At 43.2% G+C, this 21,524-nt stretch overlaps 1 protein-coding gene across 1 annotated transcript in view; it reads left to right on the forward strand.

The window, feature by feature from the left end:
• EFL1 (elongation factor like GTPase 1) overlaps positions 1-21,524 on the forward strand; it is a 62,454-nt gene that overhangs the window by 19,558 nt on the left and 21,372 nt on the right. Inside the window, exon 15 of the mRNA XM_033166617.1 lies at positions 13-148. Within this exon, the coding sequence (XP_033022508.1) occupies positions 13-148 (136 nt within the window). The remainder of the gene's footprint in view (positions 1-12; positions 149-21,524) is intronic.

A 21,524-nucleotide genomic window follows, 5' to 3' on the forward strand; every position in this document is an offset into this window, starting at 1 on the left:
ATTTGGCCACAGCTTCCTGTAGGATGTTCTGCTACTGATAACCTGCCTTCAGTGCCTCATTTGACTTGCTGCACTTTAGAAGATCTCTACTTATTGATGGGGAGAGGACTTGAGGAGTTACAAGAGGTGCCTTCAGGGAACGTGCTGGGTGAGCATACTTTTAATTGTTTTCATTTTGTCCTCCGGGGCTATCATATGTAAAAGATGCATTTCTTGGAACGTGCTTGCCATTGCGCCAGTGATGGGCAACATCTTTATTTCTGAAGACTGCATTTGAAAATACTTTTATTTATTAAATTCCTATACCGCCCTTTGGCCAGAACGGCTCCCCATAGTATAGTTTATAGGGACTCAAAAATAATAAAATCCATCTAGTTAAAAGACAACATAAAGGAAATGACAATATGAAGTAAGAACCAGCAGTTTGATGACAATATTAGCAAAGGACACCAGTAATCTGGAAGAGAATGAGATGGGACTCCATGGGTCATCCGATCGTATGATGCTGCTTTCTTGCCCCTGTCATGATCACACCGTTGGATCATCCAGCCCAGCTTTCTCCAAGCTGCTGCCCTCCATATACTTTGGACTTAAGCTCTCATCATCCTTGACGGTTGGTCATGTTGGTGTCCAACAACATATTCTTAGGTAACGCTTACTGTGTTTCACCGACTGCCATCAGTTATTGGATGTGGGATCATTGCCTTGCAAATCTTGTGCTTAACCACTGAGCAAGGCATGCAGAAAACCCCATGTTCAGCCCCTGTCCATTTAAAAGGATCTTTAGCAGCTGGGCTGGGACTCTTGAGGAGAACCAATGCTAGCCAGAAAAGACAGTGCTGAACTAGATGGAGGCAACTTTGTATGGCTGTTCTCCTTAGTCTGAGTTTTTCTTAAAGCAAGAATACACCCGGACCTATTCTTCTGAACCTTCCAACTCAGAAAAGTGGATAGGAACGACTTTGCTATCATTTGTATGTATAAAGAGGGAATAATAGTTTTGTCTTGGTAACTTTGTGAATTGCTCAACTATATGACTCTTCAGTATCCTGTGATGTGAGTGTTTTCATTTTTGCACCGTGAACAACACTCAGTGCCTGAGAAGTTCTGTATAGCCATTAACCACAGAGGAATTGGAGAGTTTTCTAAATTTGGTTAGATTTTAGCACATGCACTGGTGGTGACATTCAAGTAGATATCAGTTCTTAACATATTTAAAATATGCTGTGTTTTTTATGACCAACATTAATATTACATATTTCCAGAAATAGATATTTATCTCCTAAAAGATGTGGGAAACTAAATTTCCCCTCCAAATCTTTGTTTACAATGGAAACTTAAAATCCCTTCCAGATGTCTTTCCCTAACTCATTTGATTTTAAAATGCTGCCTCAGAAGCCATGTGATATTCATTTCTTTTCATCAACGTTGGTAAAATGACGAATATCGGCAGAGCTCTGTTTTTATCAAAACTGGTTTTGATTAAGCATTTTGGGGTAACTTTTCTTGCCTTTTTAAATAAATTTCCTGTGTCCTGATTTCTTGTATGTTTAGTTTCCATGATGGCTTAGATCTGTAACTTAGTTTTGTAAAACCTGATAAATGACAGATTCTTCTTACTTGATTCTCCAAAATGCCAAGTTTTTAAAGGCTGAGCCTTAATTTTACATTGCATGCCTGCACATGTTTACCTTGTCGTACTGAATGCAATTGGACTTGCTCCCACAGAGGGTGTGTGTAGGACTGTAGGTTTAGTTGCTTTAAAAGAGGTTGTCTAGCACCACACCATGGAAGCTCTCAACAATATGCATCATCCAAATATAAACATCACTGGCTCAGGTGTAATTAACCCCAGATTTATCTTATGGTTGGTATGATTTTTATTGAGAGCTTTGTGGTAAGATGAATTTGATTTACACACACACACACACACACACACACATACACAAAGATTGCTTAGGGGCCTAGGGTACTTGAAGTCTGTATCTGTTCTGAGTCCTGTCGTGATCAGTGTCTGAAATTGTTCAACTAGCACAGCGAGGAAGAAACTACTGTACCACTTCATATTGCAGGTGGGAAATCACTTTTTTTGAATGCTTCCCTACGTAAAAAGCACCAGGGAGAAGAGGGTGGATTAATTTTTGTGTGTTTGTGTGTTTTGCATGGGGGGGGTGTTTTGCACTGTGTTTTTAAAATGCTATCTCCTATCTGCAGTTGTCAGTGTTATAGTTCCAAATTCTAACATCTCAAACTTCCACATCTCTAGACTAAGACTTGGAAGGTGTCAGTTTCAGCTATCATTGGATAGGAAGAGTTTTTTAAAAATACACTCCTGCAAAACATCATACCTACAGCTAACACTTCATTCAGTAATGCCCCTGACAAATGTAATTTTTGTACAGCATCTAGCAATTTAAATGTCGGTACGGTAAATAATTTTCAGTAGTTGTCAGGGGATTTTATTCTCCATCTTTTGTTCTGATGAATTTGCCACAAGCTTCAAGTAAAGCAGAAGTTGCTGGGGTGGTAAGAGGCAGGGGCCCTATTTGTACTAAGCTGAGATTCTTTGAAAGCAAAACTAAACTCAGCAGACTTCTTCCTCTTGGGCAGAAGGTTGGCAGGCAGCGGGGGACAGCATACGAACCCAGTGCTTCGCTTGGTCTTGTGAGCTAAGCCATCCTTTAGCACTGTGCACAAACATGCCCAGAGTGGTGAAGAAAACACCTGTGTAGAAGCAATTCCTAGGGCTGGCTCTTGTGTGCAAAAATTGTTGCTGATTTGCAGCAGCCACAGTTGTGGATGGGTTAATTCACACATCACAATCTCCACCTAAGTGCAAAAGTAACTGTAGATGGCTTTGGGCACCACACCTGATGCTTGTCTTTTTAGATTTTGTGAAGCAGCTCCAAGGCTCTGTGCTTTGATAGGTTCAGCTTTTAACACAATTTAATGCCTTAAAAAAGAAAGAAACTAGGCCATTGGGACAAACAAATGCCATGCAGTTGGCAATTTGGTTCAGGGAGAGATGCCAAACATCTTTGCCCGAGGTGCATGTGTATATTAAATAGTCTTCTAAATGTAAACCATCTGTAAATGGTGATTTTTTTTTTTCCAAGAGGAATTAAAAGCCAACCAGTGAACTTTGGGAAGCTTACTGCTGATCTGGTATCAGATTTTGAAGAGAAACATTTGTTTCTCGTTGTGTTTTAATATTATTTGGGTTTTGTATTCTATGGGTTATAAGGGATCCAAAGCAGTTTCGAATTTTAATTTCTTTCTCATGAGGTATGTTGTAACCTTTGAGTGGTCTTTTTGTATAGAAAGCCTGCACCTCCTTTCTCCGTCTGCCAAATGATATTCTCTTTTTCTTATACACAGATTTCACAATCAACCGTATAAAGAATCTTTTGCCAACCTGGCGCCCTTCAGATTTGGTCAATTACAGCTCCCATTAGTCCCAGCCAGCAGTGCAGCTATGATGTCTAGGGCTGATGAGAATTTAGTGCACAGCATCTGTAGGGCCCCAGGTTGTTGGCAAGGGCTGCAGTAGGGTGTGGCATCCTTGGGAACTGACTTTATCTATTTAAAACACAAAATGCTAGACTTCATGCACATGGGGGGGGAGCTTGAAAATGTGCAGATGCCCATTGAAGGGCTCCTTAGAGCTTCCATTAGTGAGGGATGGCTCCATATATATTCATTTTTCACATACGTATCTGCCTTGTACAGCCCTGCTACCCCTGCCCTGCTCCATCTCTGCTCCATTACTTGCCTCCTCCTTTGCCCTTTCCCACCAGCCATTGCCAAAAACACTAATGTCCTCGAACTTTTCCCTCCCAACGTTGCAATTGGAATAAATCATACCGTTTTAGCATAATCCAGCAAAAATTGGCACGATGCTTTCATCAAGATATGGCATAGGGATGATGGAATGTTTTGGGAACATAAAACTGTTGCGGTGATTTGGCCAAAAATGTCTGCCTTCTTTATCAGGGTCTATCTTGTCACATTCTCTGTAAACGGCAAAATGATAAATTTTGCTCCATATCAATGGGAACTTGTGTCATCAAGATTTGCAACATATTCTGGTTACACTCTTTTTTAGAGATCTGCCACTCTTGGAGAAATTTTATATTTTAAAAACTGCGTCAGAACGTTGTTGATGTGCTTTGACGTGGGTTATTGCCAAAGAGAGTCTTATCCCTGAAACTAGTGGGGCTCTGTCTGGTACATATTTTTTGTTATTTATTATAGAAAATTCTGTATTTCCAGGAGTAGAAACAACTCCCGGTCATTTACATAAAGAGATGCATACATAACTTGAGTTTGGGCGTGCTTCTGGACTCAACCTTGACCATAGATGCCCAGGTTCCTGCAGTGGCCAGAATTGCATTTGCACAGTTGAAGCTAGTCTACTGTTCCTTGAGATTTCTGATTAGACCACAGTGACACATGCCTTAGTTGCATCCTAGTTGGACTACTGCCACATACTCTGTGTGGGGATGGCTTTGAAAGGTGCTCCAAAGCTTCAACTGGCTCAAAGAGCTGCAGCCAAATTGTTGGCCGGGGCTGGTTATCAGGAGCATGCGACTCCCTTGCTGCAACAGCTCCAATGGCTACTACTCTGTTTCCGTGCACAATTCAGAGTGCTGGTTATGACCTAGAAAGCCCTGCATGGCTTAGGTCAGGGGTAGGCAACCTAAGGCCAGGGGGCCGGATGCTGCTCAATCGCCTTCTCAGTCCGGCCTGTGGACGGTCCAGGAATCTGCATGTTTTTACATGAGTAGAAAGTGTCCTTTTATTATTTATTTATTTATTTATTTATTTATTTATATCCTGCCCATCTGGCTGGGCTGCCCCAGCCACTCTGGGCGGCTTCCAACAAAATATTAAACTACAATAGTTCATCAAACATTAATAGCTTCCCTAAACAGGGCTACCTTCAGGTATTTTCTGAATGTCAGGTAGTTGTTGTTCTCTTTGACATCTGGTGGGAGGACATTCCACAGGGCGGGTGCCACTACCGAGAAGGCCCTCTGCCTGGTTCCCTGTAACTTGGCTTCTCGCAGTGAGGGAACCGCCAGAAGGCCCTCAGCGCTGGACCTCAGTGTCCGGGTAGATCGATGGGGGTGGAGACGCTCCTTTAGTGTCTCTAGGTTATTTGTGGGGCCTGCCTAGTGTTTTTAAATGAGTAGAATGTGCGCTTTTATTTAAGATGCATCTCTGGGTTATTTGTGGAGCATAGGAATTTGTTCATTTATTTATTTATTCAAAATATAGTCCGGCCCACCACATGGTCTGAAGGACGGTGGACCAGGCCATGGCTGAAAAAGGATGCTGACCCCTGGCTTAGGTCCAAGCTATCCAAGATACCTTTTAAAAAAATTATTTACTTTGTATACCACCCTTCATCCAACGATCCCAGGGTGGTTTACAACAGATTCCCTCGTATGAACCTGCCCTGGTTGTGAGATCTTCTGGGGAAGGCCCTTCTCTCTGTCCCACCACCCTCACAGGAAAGGGCCTTCTCGGTGGCTGCTCCCAGGCCCTGGAACTCCCTCCCTAGAGAAGCTAGACTGGCTCCTTCCTTGCTGTCCTTCCTTCAGCAGGTGAATACCTTCTTGTTCCAGCTGGCTTTTGGGAACGAAATGCTTTTAATGAAAGGGCTGGTGCTGGGATGTTTCGTATTGTAATTATTTGTATGTCTTAAACAGATTTTATGTATGTATGTGCAGTGGTACCTCGGTTATTGAACGAAATCCATTCCAGAAGCCCGTTCAGCTTCCGAAATGTTAGAAAACCGAGGTGTGACTTCCTTTTGGTTGCAAAAGCTTCTTGCACTCAGCAGAAGCTGCGTCACACATTCGTGTTCCAAAAAAGGTTCGAAAATGGAAGCATTTACTTCTGGGTTTCAGTGTTCAAGAACCGAAACATACAACAACCGAGGCGTTTGGGAACCGAGGTTCCACTGTACAGTCATACCTCGGAAGTTGAATGGAATCCGTTCTGGAAGCCTGTTCGACTTCCAAAATGTTCAGAAACCAAGGCGCGGCTTCCAATTGGCTGCAGGAAGCTCCTGCAGCCAATCGGAAGCCACTCTGGACGTTCGGGTTCCAAAGAACTTTCGCAAACCGGAACACTCACATTTGACTCACAAGGCGTTCATCAACCAAGGTACGACTGTATATAGTTTTAATTCTCTCAGTGTTTAATTGTTTTTTAATTACTGTTTTCCCAATGTTTTTCACAGTTCTTGTTTTTATCTGTGAGCCGCCTTGAGTCCCATCGGGGGAAAAGGTGGGGTATAAATTAATGTATAATAACTGAACCAATGAGTAAGCCACTTAATACTAGTATTTGGTGTAGTACATGGCAGCCACTCTTGAGCTGCATGCTTCTCTTGCTAACGTGAGCGTTTTCCTTCCCATTTCTCCATCTGGAGGCTGCCCTGTGTTGTCTAACGCCCAGATATGTTCCTTGTCCTTTGACCTCCTGTGTGTATTTGGGAAGGGGGGCACCTCCTTCGAGATACTCTCCTTTTAAAATCCCACCAGGTGGAGGAGAGCAGAATATGATCTCCGAAACGTCTAATGGTTTAGAAGGAATTCTCACTACGACTACATTTTCATACTTTCATAAGTCTATTAAAACATCTAGACATTTCCATACGGCATTTCTCAAAAGCAAATTTAAGCTTGTGCAGACGTGTGGGATCTGAAACGCTGATAGGCAACCCAGATATCAGAACAGCAGAGTGTTCACTGACAATGTATAGCTTGCTTGTAGCTTAAAATGTCTAAAGTTCTTTTGTAGAGTTAAACAAAGGGGTTTGCTGTTACCCAATAAAAGCACATTGCAGTAAATCATTTAGAACAGTTATCCACATTAATTGGAGCTGGATCCTGCAAGCTACTGCAAAAAAGGATAATAAATAGCCTGTGCTTTGATTTACATTTTTTATCCCCGTTTTCCCAAGGAGATCAGTAGAGCAGGGTATTCCAATGAGCTTCACCACTGGGTCAAAGTGAGTGGGGAAACCCTCTCCTCTTTTACTGCCACCCTTCTTTCCATTCATTCTCTCTCTCATGCACACCACCTAATCTATTCCTACAAATGCGAAGGATGCTAAGTGGTTTGTATGTAAAACCGAGCCACACTGTATTTAACAGGCCAAACATGACCCAGCCACTTAAGCATGGCTTATTAACCACAAACAAGTTATACTCGTAAACCATGGTTTGCTGTAGGTTTATAAACCTTGTTTTACATTACACCATGGCTTAGCGTTATGTGTGAACCTGACCCTCAACTCCATCTCTTCATTGTTACAAATATGGTATATGCTATTCACAGGAACTTTGCTATATGTGCCCTCTAAAACTTTTGAGAGTGAGACATTAACCAGAGAGAAAACTTCTTGCATCAGAAGGGAAAGACTGGGCAAGCCTGTAGGCCAGGCATAGGCAAACTCGGCCCTCCAGATGTTTTGGGACTACAGCTCCCATGATCCCTAGCTCAGTGTTTTTCAACCACTGTTCCGCGGCACACTAGTGTGCCGCGAGATGTTGCCTGGTGTGCCGTGGGAAAAATTGAAAAATTCAAGATAATTACTTTATATATAGTCAATATAGGCACAGAGTTAAATTTTTTAACATTTTCTAATGGTGGTGTGCCTCATGATTTTTTTCATGAAACAAGTGTGCCTTTGCCCAAAAAAGGTTGAAAAACACTGCCCTAGCTAACAGGACCAGTGGTCAGGGATGGTGGGAATTGTAGTCCCAAAACAGCTGGAGGGCCGAGTTTGCCTATGCCTGCTGTAGGCAGTCTTTATATCTTAACCACGGCTAAGATTAAGAGCAACCCAGCCAGATGGGTAGGGTATAAATGTTTGTTTGTTTGTTTGTTTGTTTGTAGCTACCTTAGGTCTGCACCTACCTTATAAGGAATTAGGAACTGTCTTCACCTGCTCAATGTTTTTCTTTCAGAATGTGAACATTGCATTTCAAGCAGAGCCCGTGTTGCAAAACCTTAGGAGGAGGGCTCCCAAATGCCAGATGATCTCTATAGAAATGGGGAAAGTCGGGGGGAGGCAGGGGAAGTTATTTGACATGATAAATGATTTCTCATCCTGCAAGGCAGAAAGAAGTAGCCTATGAGAGAAGTAGAGAAAGGACCTGTTTCGCAACAATTGTTTTGATACCTTCATGGTGGAAAATCAGAAGAACTCATAATTCGTCCTCTTTGTTAGAACAAAAATAAAATAAATTGGACTTGTAAACTGAGCAGTTGAGCAAGGCCATGCCTGCAAATTGGGAGAAAAACAGGAAGCTTCTGTGTGCATCTAGTTGTTGAAAGCATTTTGGCCTGGTACATCTATTTTTCTTAAATCCAAATGTCAAAAATATCATCTTCTGCATTAAAACATTTTCTGCATACAACATTAATTTTAACGTCAAAGAGAAGCTTGGAGCTCATTTAGTTCTCAGCATAGAACCACTGGCTTCTATGGATAAAAGGCTAGAAATCTGCTTTTTCATTATTTTTAACATCTCAAAGTTTTGAGATTCCCAGGAAGCTGAATTCTGTGCTTGCTGCTGCATTTATTTTGCTTTTTCAGCATTCCTGCAGAATTGCACCCTATTTTATTTATTAAATTTGTATCCCAATTTTCCTCCAAGGTGCTCAAGGGTGATAAGCATCTTCACAATAACACTGTCAGGCAGTTAGATTGAGAGACAGTGCATGGCCCATGGTTACCCAATGAGTTGCATGGCTGAGCAGAAATTTGAACACAGATCTCCCCAGTACTAGAACTGCACTCTAACCATTATGCAGCACTACCTAATGTCATACAGAGTCAGACCACTTTGTCCACAGATGGACAGTTGTTTTCAAAGGACTCAGGCAGAAGTCTCGTGGTGTTTTTAACCTGGATTAAACCTGGGATCTTCTGGGTACCCTTGAGCTATGAACTACTCCCAAGACATTTGCCTTTTTCAGAAGAGAGAATGGACTGCTAAGACATCTGTGACTGGACAGACGCATCACAGAGTGTGGAAATTTTAACTGCTCGAGCAGCAGTTCTAACCTTGTTGTGAGATACTTCAGGGACACAGTTGAATTTTTGACACCCCTTCATTCCACACTGCTGATCCCCTCGATTTTCAAAACAGCTTGCAGCACTGGATCACAAACTCTAAAATCTGTTTTGGTTTCCAGAAGTCATGGCGTGGCCATTTAGAACTGAGCCGCCATATCTGCGTCAGGCGTGTTTTCCCCTTTCTTTAACTGTTAACCTCAGCCATGAGTGCGTAGCCATAACCACGCCTAGTAATTGGGCAAGCATTGCCAGGACGCTGAAAAAGTACTGCAGGCAGACATGCGTACTTGTTTGCTCGTGTAGCTACTTTGTCTAGGAATAAAAAGCTGCAAAAACCGAGAGTGTTAAGACAGCCCTGAACTGCAATTAGATTCTGTATCACCTTTTCTTGTTAGGTGTGCTTGCGGTGTTTAGCACGCTCCCTTTTGCAGTTGTGCATGCCATAATACATTCTGCATTCATCACAGGCAGCCTTTTATCACAAAATGCTTTGGGTTTCCTTCTGACAGTCGGGGATCCTTTAGTTAGCAGCCTCCACTTAGTGCCGAAAGCAGCTGTAGGCATGAGTGCCGTATTAAAATGGCTTTGCGGGATCGATGCCAACCTGTGAGCATGGCCATTTTTCTATGAAAATCTAGGAACAGTCCTATTTGCCACACAAAAACACACACACCCTTGCTTTTTACTTCTGTACAAACCTTCAGACTAATTTTGCGCTCTCTGACTCGGTAGTTTATTTCTTTATTTCTTTAAGAAGCCAGCTTGAAGCCATTCTAGCTACAAAGAGCATCTTTGCTCAGCCTGCGCTAATGAACGCAGGAGGGCAGCCTTTCTCAACGATGTGCCACACAAAGAAGACAGGGCTGTGGAAACAAAGGAGGCTCAAATGTTGGTCTGCAATTCTGTAAAAGGAGAGGGGGTGTGTGGTGTGTGTGTGTTGGCAATTGGTTACAAAACGGGGAGAGATAAATTAAACATTACTTTTGTTGTGCTGTCAGTATCACAGACTTTAAGCTTCATAATTGCCTTGCTTGTGGTGTGAACATCCTCCGTCAGTTCGCTGCCAGCGCTATCCATCCTTTGTCTCGTTTTGCTTTGCTCTTCCAATTCATGATCTGTACCTGGCTGTAATCTGTTCATAAAAATGTAAAAATTACCACGTAGATGTCAGTTTCACCTTTCATCTTTGACAGATGACACTTTGTGAGTATGTGTGTGTTTAGGCTGCTGACTCTGCACTTAGATTTAGATTGTCCTTCATTTGCTTGCATGGCCAACAAGTGGGCTGTTCTCCGCTGCATTGCTTGCTTAGTATTTGCGTGCCAAAACAGTTATATCTAGTGAATCTGAAAATGCATGATGGCTCTGCCTTTCTATTGCATTTATATCCTACCTTTCCTTAACAAAACACAAGTGAGCATGCTTGGCGAGAGAGAGACAGAGAGAAACAGAAACAGAAACAGACAGACAGACAATAGATAGAGTTCCCAGATGGTCTACCCAGGCACTGACCAGACCCATACAGCTTCAACAATATTGCTTTCATAGAATCGTAGAATTGTAGAGATGGAAGGGATCACAAGGGTCATCTAGTCAAACCTCCTGCAATGCAGGAATCTTTCTTCATACCATACCTGCATTTTGTAGTTTTATAAGGGCCTTTCTGGGTCAGATGAAAGGTGCGCCTAGTCCAGCATAATTTCCCCCTTCCTTTTTTTGCAGTAGCTGGGCCACATGTAGCTGGGAGCCCTGCAAGGAGACCATGAAGACCCCAGCCCTACCCATTGTTTGTCCCCAGCAACTGGTATTCAGAGGTATACTTGAGACCACCTCTAGTGGGTTTCAAAGTTGGGCATTTGCCAGGCCAGAGCAAGAGCAGCAGAGGGTCCTGCCATTTCCACTTAGCATCCACAAAGCAGGGACAGCCTAAGGAAACTCTTTAGTTTGCATGTCCCACCACTTCCAGGTTAGAGGGGCCCACGGAAGGTGCTGTGCCCAAGGACCACCAAATTCCCAGAGCCAGAACTGGGAATAGTACTTTTGAACAAGATTCCATTCAGCGTCATGGCTACTGTTAGGATTATAATTCTGAATTTGTCTAATCCTCATTTTGCAAGCATGGCTGTAGCCCTTTTGCCACGTGTTTGTGGCTGCGAATTCTATTAAGTCAACCATGTGTGTCGTGCTAAGCTGCATAAGATCGTACATTTTAAAAGCAATAATAAATTACATACAAATGATATAAGAATGTGTTATGTGCTCCACATTTTCGGCAGTGGTATGTGGAGAGAAAACTTTTTCACACTGCGTTATGAAAAAAAGAATGGTTGTGCCTCTTAAACTATAGTTTCAGGCAAATGTCCAAATTGGTGCTGATCATGTTTCACGGTAGTCCTATCCTAGAAATTTCATTGCATAAATGGAGTAGCAAGTATTTTATTATATTCGGGTAGTACCTAATTTCTGTGTATAACCTTACTACTTAATACCGGTGGACATGAAATTTGAGAGCCCTTGAAAATCAGTAGAGCAGTACATTTCCCATCCTCAACAGAAGCTGCTCATTCTGTAACTGTCACAGCAGTTGGAATAACTTAGCTGCATATTTTTTAATCAGTTCAGTTGGGGGGGGATGGAAGAAACAGAAATCAGTTATACTGAATGCTGTCTTAAAAGGAAGTAAGTGCATTGTATTTTTTATATAAAACAAACAAACAAACAAACTAGAAAGTTAATGGGATGTTTTCTGCCATCCTAGGTCTCATTTGCTAATTGAAATCCAACCTAGGAGTGTGTTTGTGTGTGTTCTCAAAATAGCAACAGCTGTCATTCCAAAACTACAGCAAAGCATATTTTGTTCTTTGGATGTGTAAGAGAAGTTCTCTGCCAAGGCAATTCAAATTCTGCACTTAAGCAAACCCTCAGTTCTGCCACCTGTATAAACTATGCAAATTCAGTAAATGCATAATTTATTTGCATGGTTCTGCCTTTTTATTAGTTTTGCTTAATTCAGATTTTGTTAGTCATGGGAGAGGGGAAAGGAGCTATACAGGGCACTAAAACCCCACTTTCTGCTCTCCAGAAACCTTTATTCTCCTTTCAGAGATCTCGTTAGGCAGTTGCCCATATGCTTCCAACCATATTTTCATAACCATAATGGCTAGAAATTTTTGCTCCCTTTGCTCCAGATTTACACGGTGCTTGTATCGCCGTAAGGCACCCATCCTCTCCAGCTTGGGAGCAAACAGGATGGGGATTATCCTGCAGCGCATTTTGGGGGCACTCAGAGAGAAGGACTGGGGGTAGTTTCGAGCTATGCTTCTCGAGCATTTGGAACATCTTGACATTCTTAGTTCAATTCTGTCCAACTTCAAAGTTGAGATTGGTGGCTTGTCCTTGACCTTGTGCTGTGTTTCTAAGATAGTGTGATGTCAGGAATATGCCCTTTGTGAAAACCAGTACCCTACCCTTCAACCAACATTTGGCTACTACGGCCAGCCAAACAATGCAAACAACTTTGCATTTATTGGTCATTCTTAGGGTGTCAGGGAGATAGGTGTGAGAGAGGAAGGTTCAGAATTGTCACCATCATTTGGTAAATCATATATGCTGGTGAGCTTTGTATTTTATTCCTGGATAAAACTGGGCCTGTTCACTTCTAATTTTAAAATTACCAAAAAATATTAAATGAGCTCTTAACACTTTTTAAACGCATATCCTACCTGCAGGAATACTCAATGAGAGTACCAACAAAAAAAGAAAAGAAAAAATGTCCCAATCAGATACTATAGCAACAATGACCAATTGGGGATTTGATTTAAGAATTTACATTATTGTGTCTCTGAATTTCTTCTGTCATTGATGAATTCTTTCAAAACTTCCACTGGTGGTTCCCAAATATGACTCTCATCTTCTTTCTTCTGGAGGATGAATATCCTGTATGTTGCTGAGACATCCAAATGGCTTTCTAAACCAGAGTAAATTATTCGACATAATAGTGTATTTGAGGTAGGGCAGCCTTTCTGTTTGAAGATGTCCTCTATTTGAATGGGCTGCCCAGTCAGTGTATGTTTTAAAGATAAGAACCATAAGGAGGAAGAGCAAGTAGGCTTAGCACAAAGACAGCAGGCTGAGCAGAAGCATAGCTCACTTGGTTACAGTTTTCCCCACTATGGTGAGATGTATGTTTATTTCAACAGACATGTTTCTCTATGTGCATCTAAACCTGTGTGTGCTATGCAAGAATCACGACGCAGGAAAAACTGTGAAGCCAGCCAATGCCTTCTCATAGCTCCATCCTTATTTCAGACATGGTTATATTTTGGTATATCACGATGTTTAGCTGGTGATATATCACAGTGTTTTCCCAGTAGTAATGTATGGAATTGAGAGCTGGACCATAAAGAAGACTGATCGCCGAAGAATTGATGCTTTGAATTATGGTGCTGGAGGAGACTTGAGAGTCCCATGGACTGCAAAAAGATCAAACTTATCCATCCTTAAAGAAATCAGCCCTGCGTGCTCACTGGAAGGACAGATCCTGAAGTTGAGGCTCCAGTACGTTGGCCACCTCATGAGAAGAGAAGACTCCCTGGAAAAGACCCTGATGTTGGGAAAGCTGGAGGGCACAAGGAGAAGGGGACGACAGAGGACCAGATGGTGGGACAGTGTTCTCGAAGCGACTAGCATGAGTTTGGCCAAACTGCGGGAGGCAGTGAAAGATAGGCGTGCCTGGCGTGCTCTGGCCCATGGGGTCACGAAGAGTCAGACACGACTGAACGACTGAACAACAAAATATCACAGTGTTGAAAACCAGATGTTGTCCAGCCCTAATTGTCACCAGTTTAGTGCCAACACTTACAGTACTGGAATCCAGGCCCATGCAGAGCTCGTCTGAGGCCCAAGCTAGGAGTTGTTAGAATAAAGTTATAAACTCAAACAAAAAACCAGTTTAGCCTTCTGAGGACCAGGGCAAATGTACCTGGCTCCCATAGCCCCCCCCCCAGCTGCTGGCATCTGTAGTAGGTATCTGCAAGTTTCTCATTAGAAGGGTGGGATTTGAAACTGCTGCGATAACTAGATTTGCCATGTAAAGTTCTCTGTTATACTCAGTTACTGTGATGGCAGTTCTATTTTAGTGTGTTTTGCACCTTCCTGTGATTTGGTAGAGAGAATTAGGATTTTTTTTTATTTTTAAAAAAAAATTATTGAATTGATATACCGCCCCACACCTGGAGGTCTCAGGGCGGTTCACAAAAAAGATCACAAAATATAAAATAAAAATAAAAACGCTGGATAAATCATCCTGAATAAATCATAGTTGTGTTCATTTCTCCGAGTGGTTTTGAGTGTGCTGCCAGTTGCAGTGGGCAGGGGAGAGAAACCTGAGTCACTTCCAACATTTGTGTTGTTACCTGCCAGAATGAATGGTAACACTTTAGGCTGCAGGTGGGGAGAGCATATAGATGGGGGGAAACCCACCCCCACAAAGCTCTCTATACATACAAGTAGTACAGCAGGAGGTGAATCAGACTGGGACTTCTCTCCCAGATGTGCATTTTTTTAACTTGTAAGGAGGCTTTTATGTAGAAGGGCCGCAATAAAATCCTACTTGTCATGGTACATCCCACTGTACATGTTGGTCACACCTTGCTGCCAATGAGAAGAGAGTATCTTTTCCATAGCAAATGCAGGTGGGAGAGGGCTAAACCTCACCTTTCTACAGGCTGCAGTCCTGACAAAAGTTGGTGGACTCCCATGCCTTAGTTTATGTATTTCAAAATATTTATATACCACTTTCACAACAATATATTAAAGCGGTTTACAAAGGTAAAGACAAAACATACGAATAACAGTTTAAGAAAGCAGGTACAGGCCAGTGCTTGAGAACTGGAATTCCCTCTTTCAGATCTCAAACTTGTGGGTCTTGCCCCCGTCCCTGTTTTTAACATAGGTAAAGGTAAAAGGACCCCTGACCATTAGGTCCAGTCGTGTCCGACTCGGGTTGTGGCGCTCATCTTGCGTTACTGGCCGAGGGAGCCAGCGTACAGCTTCCGGGTCATGTGGCCAGCATGACAAAGCCGCTTCTGGCGAACCAGAGCGGTGCACGGAAATGCCGTTTACCTTCCCGCCGGAGCGCTACCTATTTATCTACTTGCACTTTGACGTGCTTTCGAACTCCTAGGTGGGCAGGAGCAGGGACCGAGCAATGGGAGCTCACCCTGTCGCGGGGATTCGAACCGCCAACCTTCTGATCAGCAAGCCCTAGGCTCTGTGGTTTAACCCACAGCGCCAATCGCGTCCCTCTTTAGGTAAAGGTACCCCTGACCATTAGGTCCAGTCCAGCCTAGCTTTCGGGATTGCTGTAAGTAATTTTAGTCTTCCCATGAACATATGTCTATGTGTCTTGAGCACTTGCTGCATATTTGTCAGGAAGGATAACTAATCCCAACAAATATTGAAAGGGGAATAAATTCAGGCTGTATAACATGTGCAAAAATCCTTTTGTGCAGAAAACGATCTACACAGGCTTTGGGCTGCTGACTTTCATAAGAAAATTCCATGCGAGCAGCTGTATAAAATCACTAAGGCCTAGTGCAGGTGTAACATTTTCCTGATAATTTAACTATTGTTAGGAGAGAAGGGATTCCTTGCATGCTCACACTGTCTCTTCCCCTGCCCCTCTGCACAGACCCCCTCCACTATTTCCTTTTCAGCATATTGCTCATCATGCCTGCACCAAGGTATTCAGAATTTGTAAACCAGCTGATTCAGGGTTTCTGGGTTAGTTTCAAGCTCTGGTTTAAAATCAACCATGATTAGCATTAAACTTGATGCAAATGTAACCTTCTACCAGGTTGACATTGACAAAAGGAAGAGAGGATGATCACATCCAGACCATACTTTTAAAGCACATTCAGTGCATATGGTTTGCGCCCAGAGAATCCTGGGAACTGTAGTTTAAGGGAGCTGGGAAGTGTGGCTCTGCAAAGGGTAAACTGTGTGGGAGCCCATCAGCCTTCTGGGACATTCCCAGTGGTTTAAACCCTTAGTGAAATGCTTGGGAAATGTTCTGTCTGCAATAGGAGGGTCCAAATGGCATTGAGGACTTTCTCTGCCCGTGCAGCTCATCCCCTGGATCTGCAATTTGGAAACATCTGCACACATGCATTTGTGTCCACCATTCATGCACATGCTTCGTTTTTAACCATGTCAGCTTTAAAATAAGCCTGCAAAAGCCTAATCTAGAAGCCCGCAGACTGTATGGCACTTGGTTTTCCTCGTTAACCTAAGTCCCAAAGGCTGGAGTGACCTCAGAGATTATGTGGTTTTGGCCGCATCACACCGTTTAGAGGAAGCTGCTGGCAGCAGGCAGTGTTTTGAAAAGCTGTCGTCCTCTTTGGCGTGAGTGCGCTTGCCACAAGCATTTCAGTGGCATGATGTAGCTGGATACTCCCTCCCCAGGGTATGGTCTGACTTTGATCATACAGTTGGAGAGCAACCCAGGCAGATACATCAAAAGTAGGAGGCAATAAGAGTGCAGAACATAGGCTTCAAGCACCACATTTTAGGTTTTTTCTTCTTCTCATCCATACTTCCTTTCTTTAAAAAAAAGGGAAGGAATGGGGCAAAAGTGGTAGAAAACAGCCACCAATATAACTTTTTTTTTAAATGGATTGGTTCAAGCTAAGACACACCATCCTTCACAAAGTATCTGCCACAATACAGTATAATAATGCACAGTAGAAACGAACTACTGATGTAGTGATGCTGCAAGTGCTTTTTGCAGCCTCTTTCAATATATTAGGTAAATCAGTTTTGTATATTTTTACAGGTGAGGGACAGAGGGACTCTGGTGAATTGTGGCTTTTAAGACTGAAAACATAATGCTCCTTTTCTGAACTCTCAATCCTCATTTTGCTTCTTAACTGCACCTTCTGATTAAATTCAGCATTTACCTAAAAAAAGCAAGAACATTTGTTTGTTTCCTAGCTGGTACTGTGGCTTCATCATTGGCAGTGTCAGGTCTGTGCTGCAGCTCTGTTAGGAAACATTTGGCACCCTGCTCAGGTGTGGACCTTGGCAGGTGCCCAACAGTTTTGACCTGCTCACAAGCCCTGCTCTCACCCATACCCTTCTTTGGCCTGTGTCACTTTCCTGATTCACTCACTCACTGGTTCACTACAACCAAAGTTTACATCGGTGTATGAATCAGGTAAACTATGGTTACTTCCACCCATCGTTTTCTTCCAAACCATCATTTCCAACCAGTTTGCATTTAGTATTTATTCTTTCTTAATTGATAAAATTTTGTGTGGTATCCTTTTTAATATAAACTGCAATAAAAGTATTAAAACAAGGTATTTTCGTTTTGCTTGCCTCGTGGTTGTGAAATGTCAAAAGTGTTTTTTATTATCACTTTAGACTGGGTGTGAGTCAGAAAGCTGGCTTTGTTTGATTCTGTGAACTTTTGATTGAGCAAATGAAAGAAGAGCTGTGTTTCTGTTTTGGGGAATTCTTGCTGTGCTTGGTGTCAACAGAGTCCAAGCAACTTGGATGCTTTGCTGGGTTTCACGAGGTTGAAAGGGGCACTGCTAGGTACAGAGATGTATAAAGCAAATTCTGTACACCAGGGGTGGCCAACCTGTAGCCCTTCAGATGTTGGATTACAGCTCCCATCGTCCCTGACCACTGGCTATACTGCCTGGGGATGATGGGAGTTGGAGTCTAACAACATCTGGAGGTCCATGGGTTAGCCACCCACCCATGGCATACACTTTTACTTGCAAGCAAATCCCATTGTGCTATGGAACTTAATTCTATGCTAGTAGTGGGCCCTTGTGAGCCATTGTGGTGTAGTGGTTAAGAGCAGTAGACTCGTAATCTGGGGAACCGGGTTCGTGTCTCCGCTCCTCCACATGCAGCTGCTGGGTGACCTTGGGCTAGTCACACTTATCTGAAATCTCTCAGCCCCACTCACCTCACAGAGTGTTTGTTGTGGGGGAGGAAGGAAAAGAAGAATGTTAGCCGCTTTGAGACTCCTTCGGGTAGTGATAAAGCGGGGTATCAAATCCAAACTCTTATTGTCATTGAAATTCACTTCTGATGGATGGCTTGGCTTTCTCCTTGTCTAGCTTCTCATTGGTTGAGCTGCTCTGATGTCACCAATCAGGTTGTTTGGGCTTGGCCCATCTCAGGCAGTTAAGCTCTTATGAGGGACAGTTTGTTTGTATATAGTGTCCATTTAGAGCTTTGGAATCAGAATTCTGGAACCCTGTGACATTTATAGGTCCAATAATGGCTTGTGTGATCACTTCTCTGGCATATTCATTTAAAAATATTGATCTGTTCTGGCATATTTATGTATTGGCAGATCTGGTGATAAGAGCTGGACCAGCATTTTCATGTTTTAAACTGTAAGCCTCCCCTATGCACTCCAAATATTGTGGAAACCAAGCTGCTATAAAGCAAAGAAGTATATTAGGTTATATGTTGATTACACCCTGGCACCTGCTGCAGCAGTGAAGTTTGTTTTTTAATATATTAAACTATATTAACCCATTGGTATTTTTAAAAAATATTTTTGTTTTCAAATATATATGAACAAATAAAAAAGAACTGCATGTACAAAAAAAAAACACCTCAGTATCTTTCTTAGAGCTGATGGTTGATTCAGACAAAGGAATCTCAGTGCAGAAGTTACATGCTCATGGATCTAATGTTTGCACAGGGCCAACATGATAAAGTTCAGTGCATGTTGGCCTAAGCCAGGGGTCCCCAAACTAAGGCCCAGGGGCCAGATGCGGCCCAATCGCCATCTAAATGCGGCCGGCGGATGGTCCGGGAATCAGCGTGTTTTACATGAGTAGAATGTGTCCTTTTATTTAAAATGCATCTCTGTGTTATTTGTGGGGCCTGCCTGGTGTTTTTACATGAGTAGAATGTGTGCTTTTATTTAAAATGCATCTCTGGGTTATTTGTGGGGCATAGGAATTCATTCATTTTTTTTTTCAAAATATAGTCCGGCCCCCCACAAGGTCTGAGGGACAATGGACCGGCCCCCTGCTGAAAAAAATTGCTGACCCCTGGCCTAAGCTATGTCGTCATTCAGTTCCTTCCAGTGACCACACAGTTCAGGCCTGCAAAATGCACTGTGCAGAAGTCGATGGACTCTTGCCTTTACACCAGTGGTGGGGAACCTGTGATTCGTCACTTGTTGTTGGATGCCCAACTCCCATCCACCCTGGCCAGTGGTCAGGGGTGGTAGGGTTTGCAGTCTAACGATATCTGCAGGGAATAGGAATTCGTTCAAAGTAAACCTGAGAAAAAAAGCTAACGCTATTCTAGGCTGCATCAACAGAAGTATAGTGTCCAGTTCAACGGAAGTAATAGTACCACTCTATTCTGCCTTGGTGAGACCACACCTGGAATACTGTGTCCGATTCTGAGCATCACAATTTAAGAAGGATGTTGACAAGCTGGAACATGTGCAGGGGATGGCAACTAAAATGATCAAGGGTCTGGAAACCACACCTTATGAGGAACGGTTGAAGGAGCTGGGTATGTTTAACCTGGAAAAGAGGAGACTGAGAGGAGATAAGATAGCCATCTTCAAATATCTCAAGGGCTGTCACTTGGAAGAGGCAACAAGCCTGTTTTCTCCTGCTCTGGAGGGTAGGACTCGTACCTATGGCTTCCAAGTTACAAGAAAAGAGATTCTGACTAAATATCAGGAAGAACTTTGCCAGTAAGAGCTGCTTGACAATGGAACGGACTCCCTCAGGAGGTTGTGGACTCTCCTTTCTTGGAGGTTTTAAAGGAGAGGTTGGATGGCCATCTGCCGTGGATGCTTTAACTAAGATTCCTGTATTGCAGGGGGGGTAGGACTAGATTGCCTTTGATGTCCCTTCCAACTCTACAATTCTATGAAAATAACCCAGAGTGGGGTGCTGCTGAATGCTGTCATCTCTTAGTGAGTACCAACAGTTGCCGGCAGCACTGGTTCTGAAGTAAAAATGAACCCACAGTAAGTGCATTTTACAGCTAGGCCCTCTGTAGATGGCATCTCATGGTTAATTTTTTATTAAACATGTTCTCCTCTAGAGCATTCCTGGAAGGGAACTGGGGAGAAAAGTGGGTTGATGCATTATCTTTACATATGCTGTCCTTTGTCTTTAGTTCTTTGTATTCATTTAAAAAGCTGTGGTGTCTGCTAGGTTAGCAGCATTACAGCACGACCTGAGGTTGTATTTTGCCGCCGTGATAGCTTTTAAGGCGAGTGACAGATGGGCGATCCAGGCTTTTTGCAGTCTTTAAAGATGGAGGAGCAAAGGACAGAATTTTCTGTTGTTTGGGGAAAGAAGCTGACATCTGGCTTCCAGTGTTTTGCTCCGTCTTGGAGGAGATGCCGCCTGGCTGCTGTTTCCTTGTGGCTGACACATGACACCCCTTTTGCAAAGCTCGCTGTTGAGTCAGCAGAAATACTAGCCAGAAGTGTCTGGCTTCGGAGGAGCCTTTGGTGACAGCGAAGCAGCGAAACAAATTAAGGTTGTGTGAGCACTAGGAGGTGTGGGCAGGAAGAAGGCAGGGGTGCCCCTCGCACAGCCTTTGCTAGCCTGGCTCATCTCCAGATGTTTTGGACTACAACTCCCAGTGTGATGCAGCAGCTAAAAAAGCCAATGCAATTCTGGGCTGCATCAATAGGAGTATAGTGTCTAGATCAAGGGAAGTAATAGTACCACTGTATTCCGCTCTGGTCAGACCTCACCTGGAATACTGTGTCCAGTTCTGGGCACCACAGTTCCAGAAGGATACTGACAAGCTGGAACGTGTCCAGAAGAGGGCAACCAAAATGGTCAAAGGCCTGGAAACGATGCCTTATGAGGAACGGCTTAGGGAGCTGGGTATGTTTAACCTGGAGAAGAGAAGGTTAAGGGGTGATAGGATAGCCATGTTCAAATATATAAAAGGACGTCATATAGAGGAGGGAGAAAGGTTGTTTTCTGCTGCTCCAGAGAAGCGGACACGGGGCAGTGGATTCAAACTACAAGGAAGAAGATTCCACCTAAACATTAGGAAGAACTTCCTGAAAGTGAGAGCTGTTCGGCAGTGGAATTTGCTACCAAGGTGTGGTGGAGTCTCCTCCTTTGGAGGTCTTTAAGCAGAGGCTTGACAGCCATCTGTCAGGAATGTTTTGATGGTGTTTCCTGCTTGGCAGGGGGTTGGACTGGATGGCCCTTGTGGTCTCTTCCAACTCTATGATTCTATGATTCCCATCGGCCGCAGCAAATTTACCTAGCAAATGAGGCCACAATTCAGAAGGGCAGAAGAGGGCAACGGGCATCTCAGGATTAATTGCGGGCTGAGGAGTTGGCAGGGAACATTATTCTCATTTTTTGTATGGCACCCTTCATCCAAAGATCAC

This window comes from Lacerta agilis, chromosome 13, assembly GCF_009819535.1.
Source record: "Lacerta agilis isolate rLacAgi1 chromosome 13, rLacAgi1.pri, whole genome shotgun sequence".
Taxonomy (NCBI): domain Eukaryota; kingdom Metazoa; phylum Chordata; class Lepidosauria; order Squamata; family Lacertidae; genus Lacerta; species Lacerta agilis.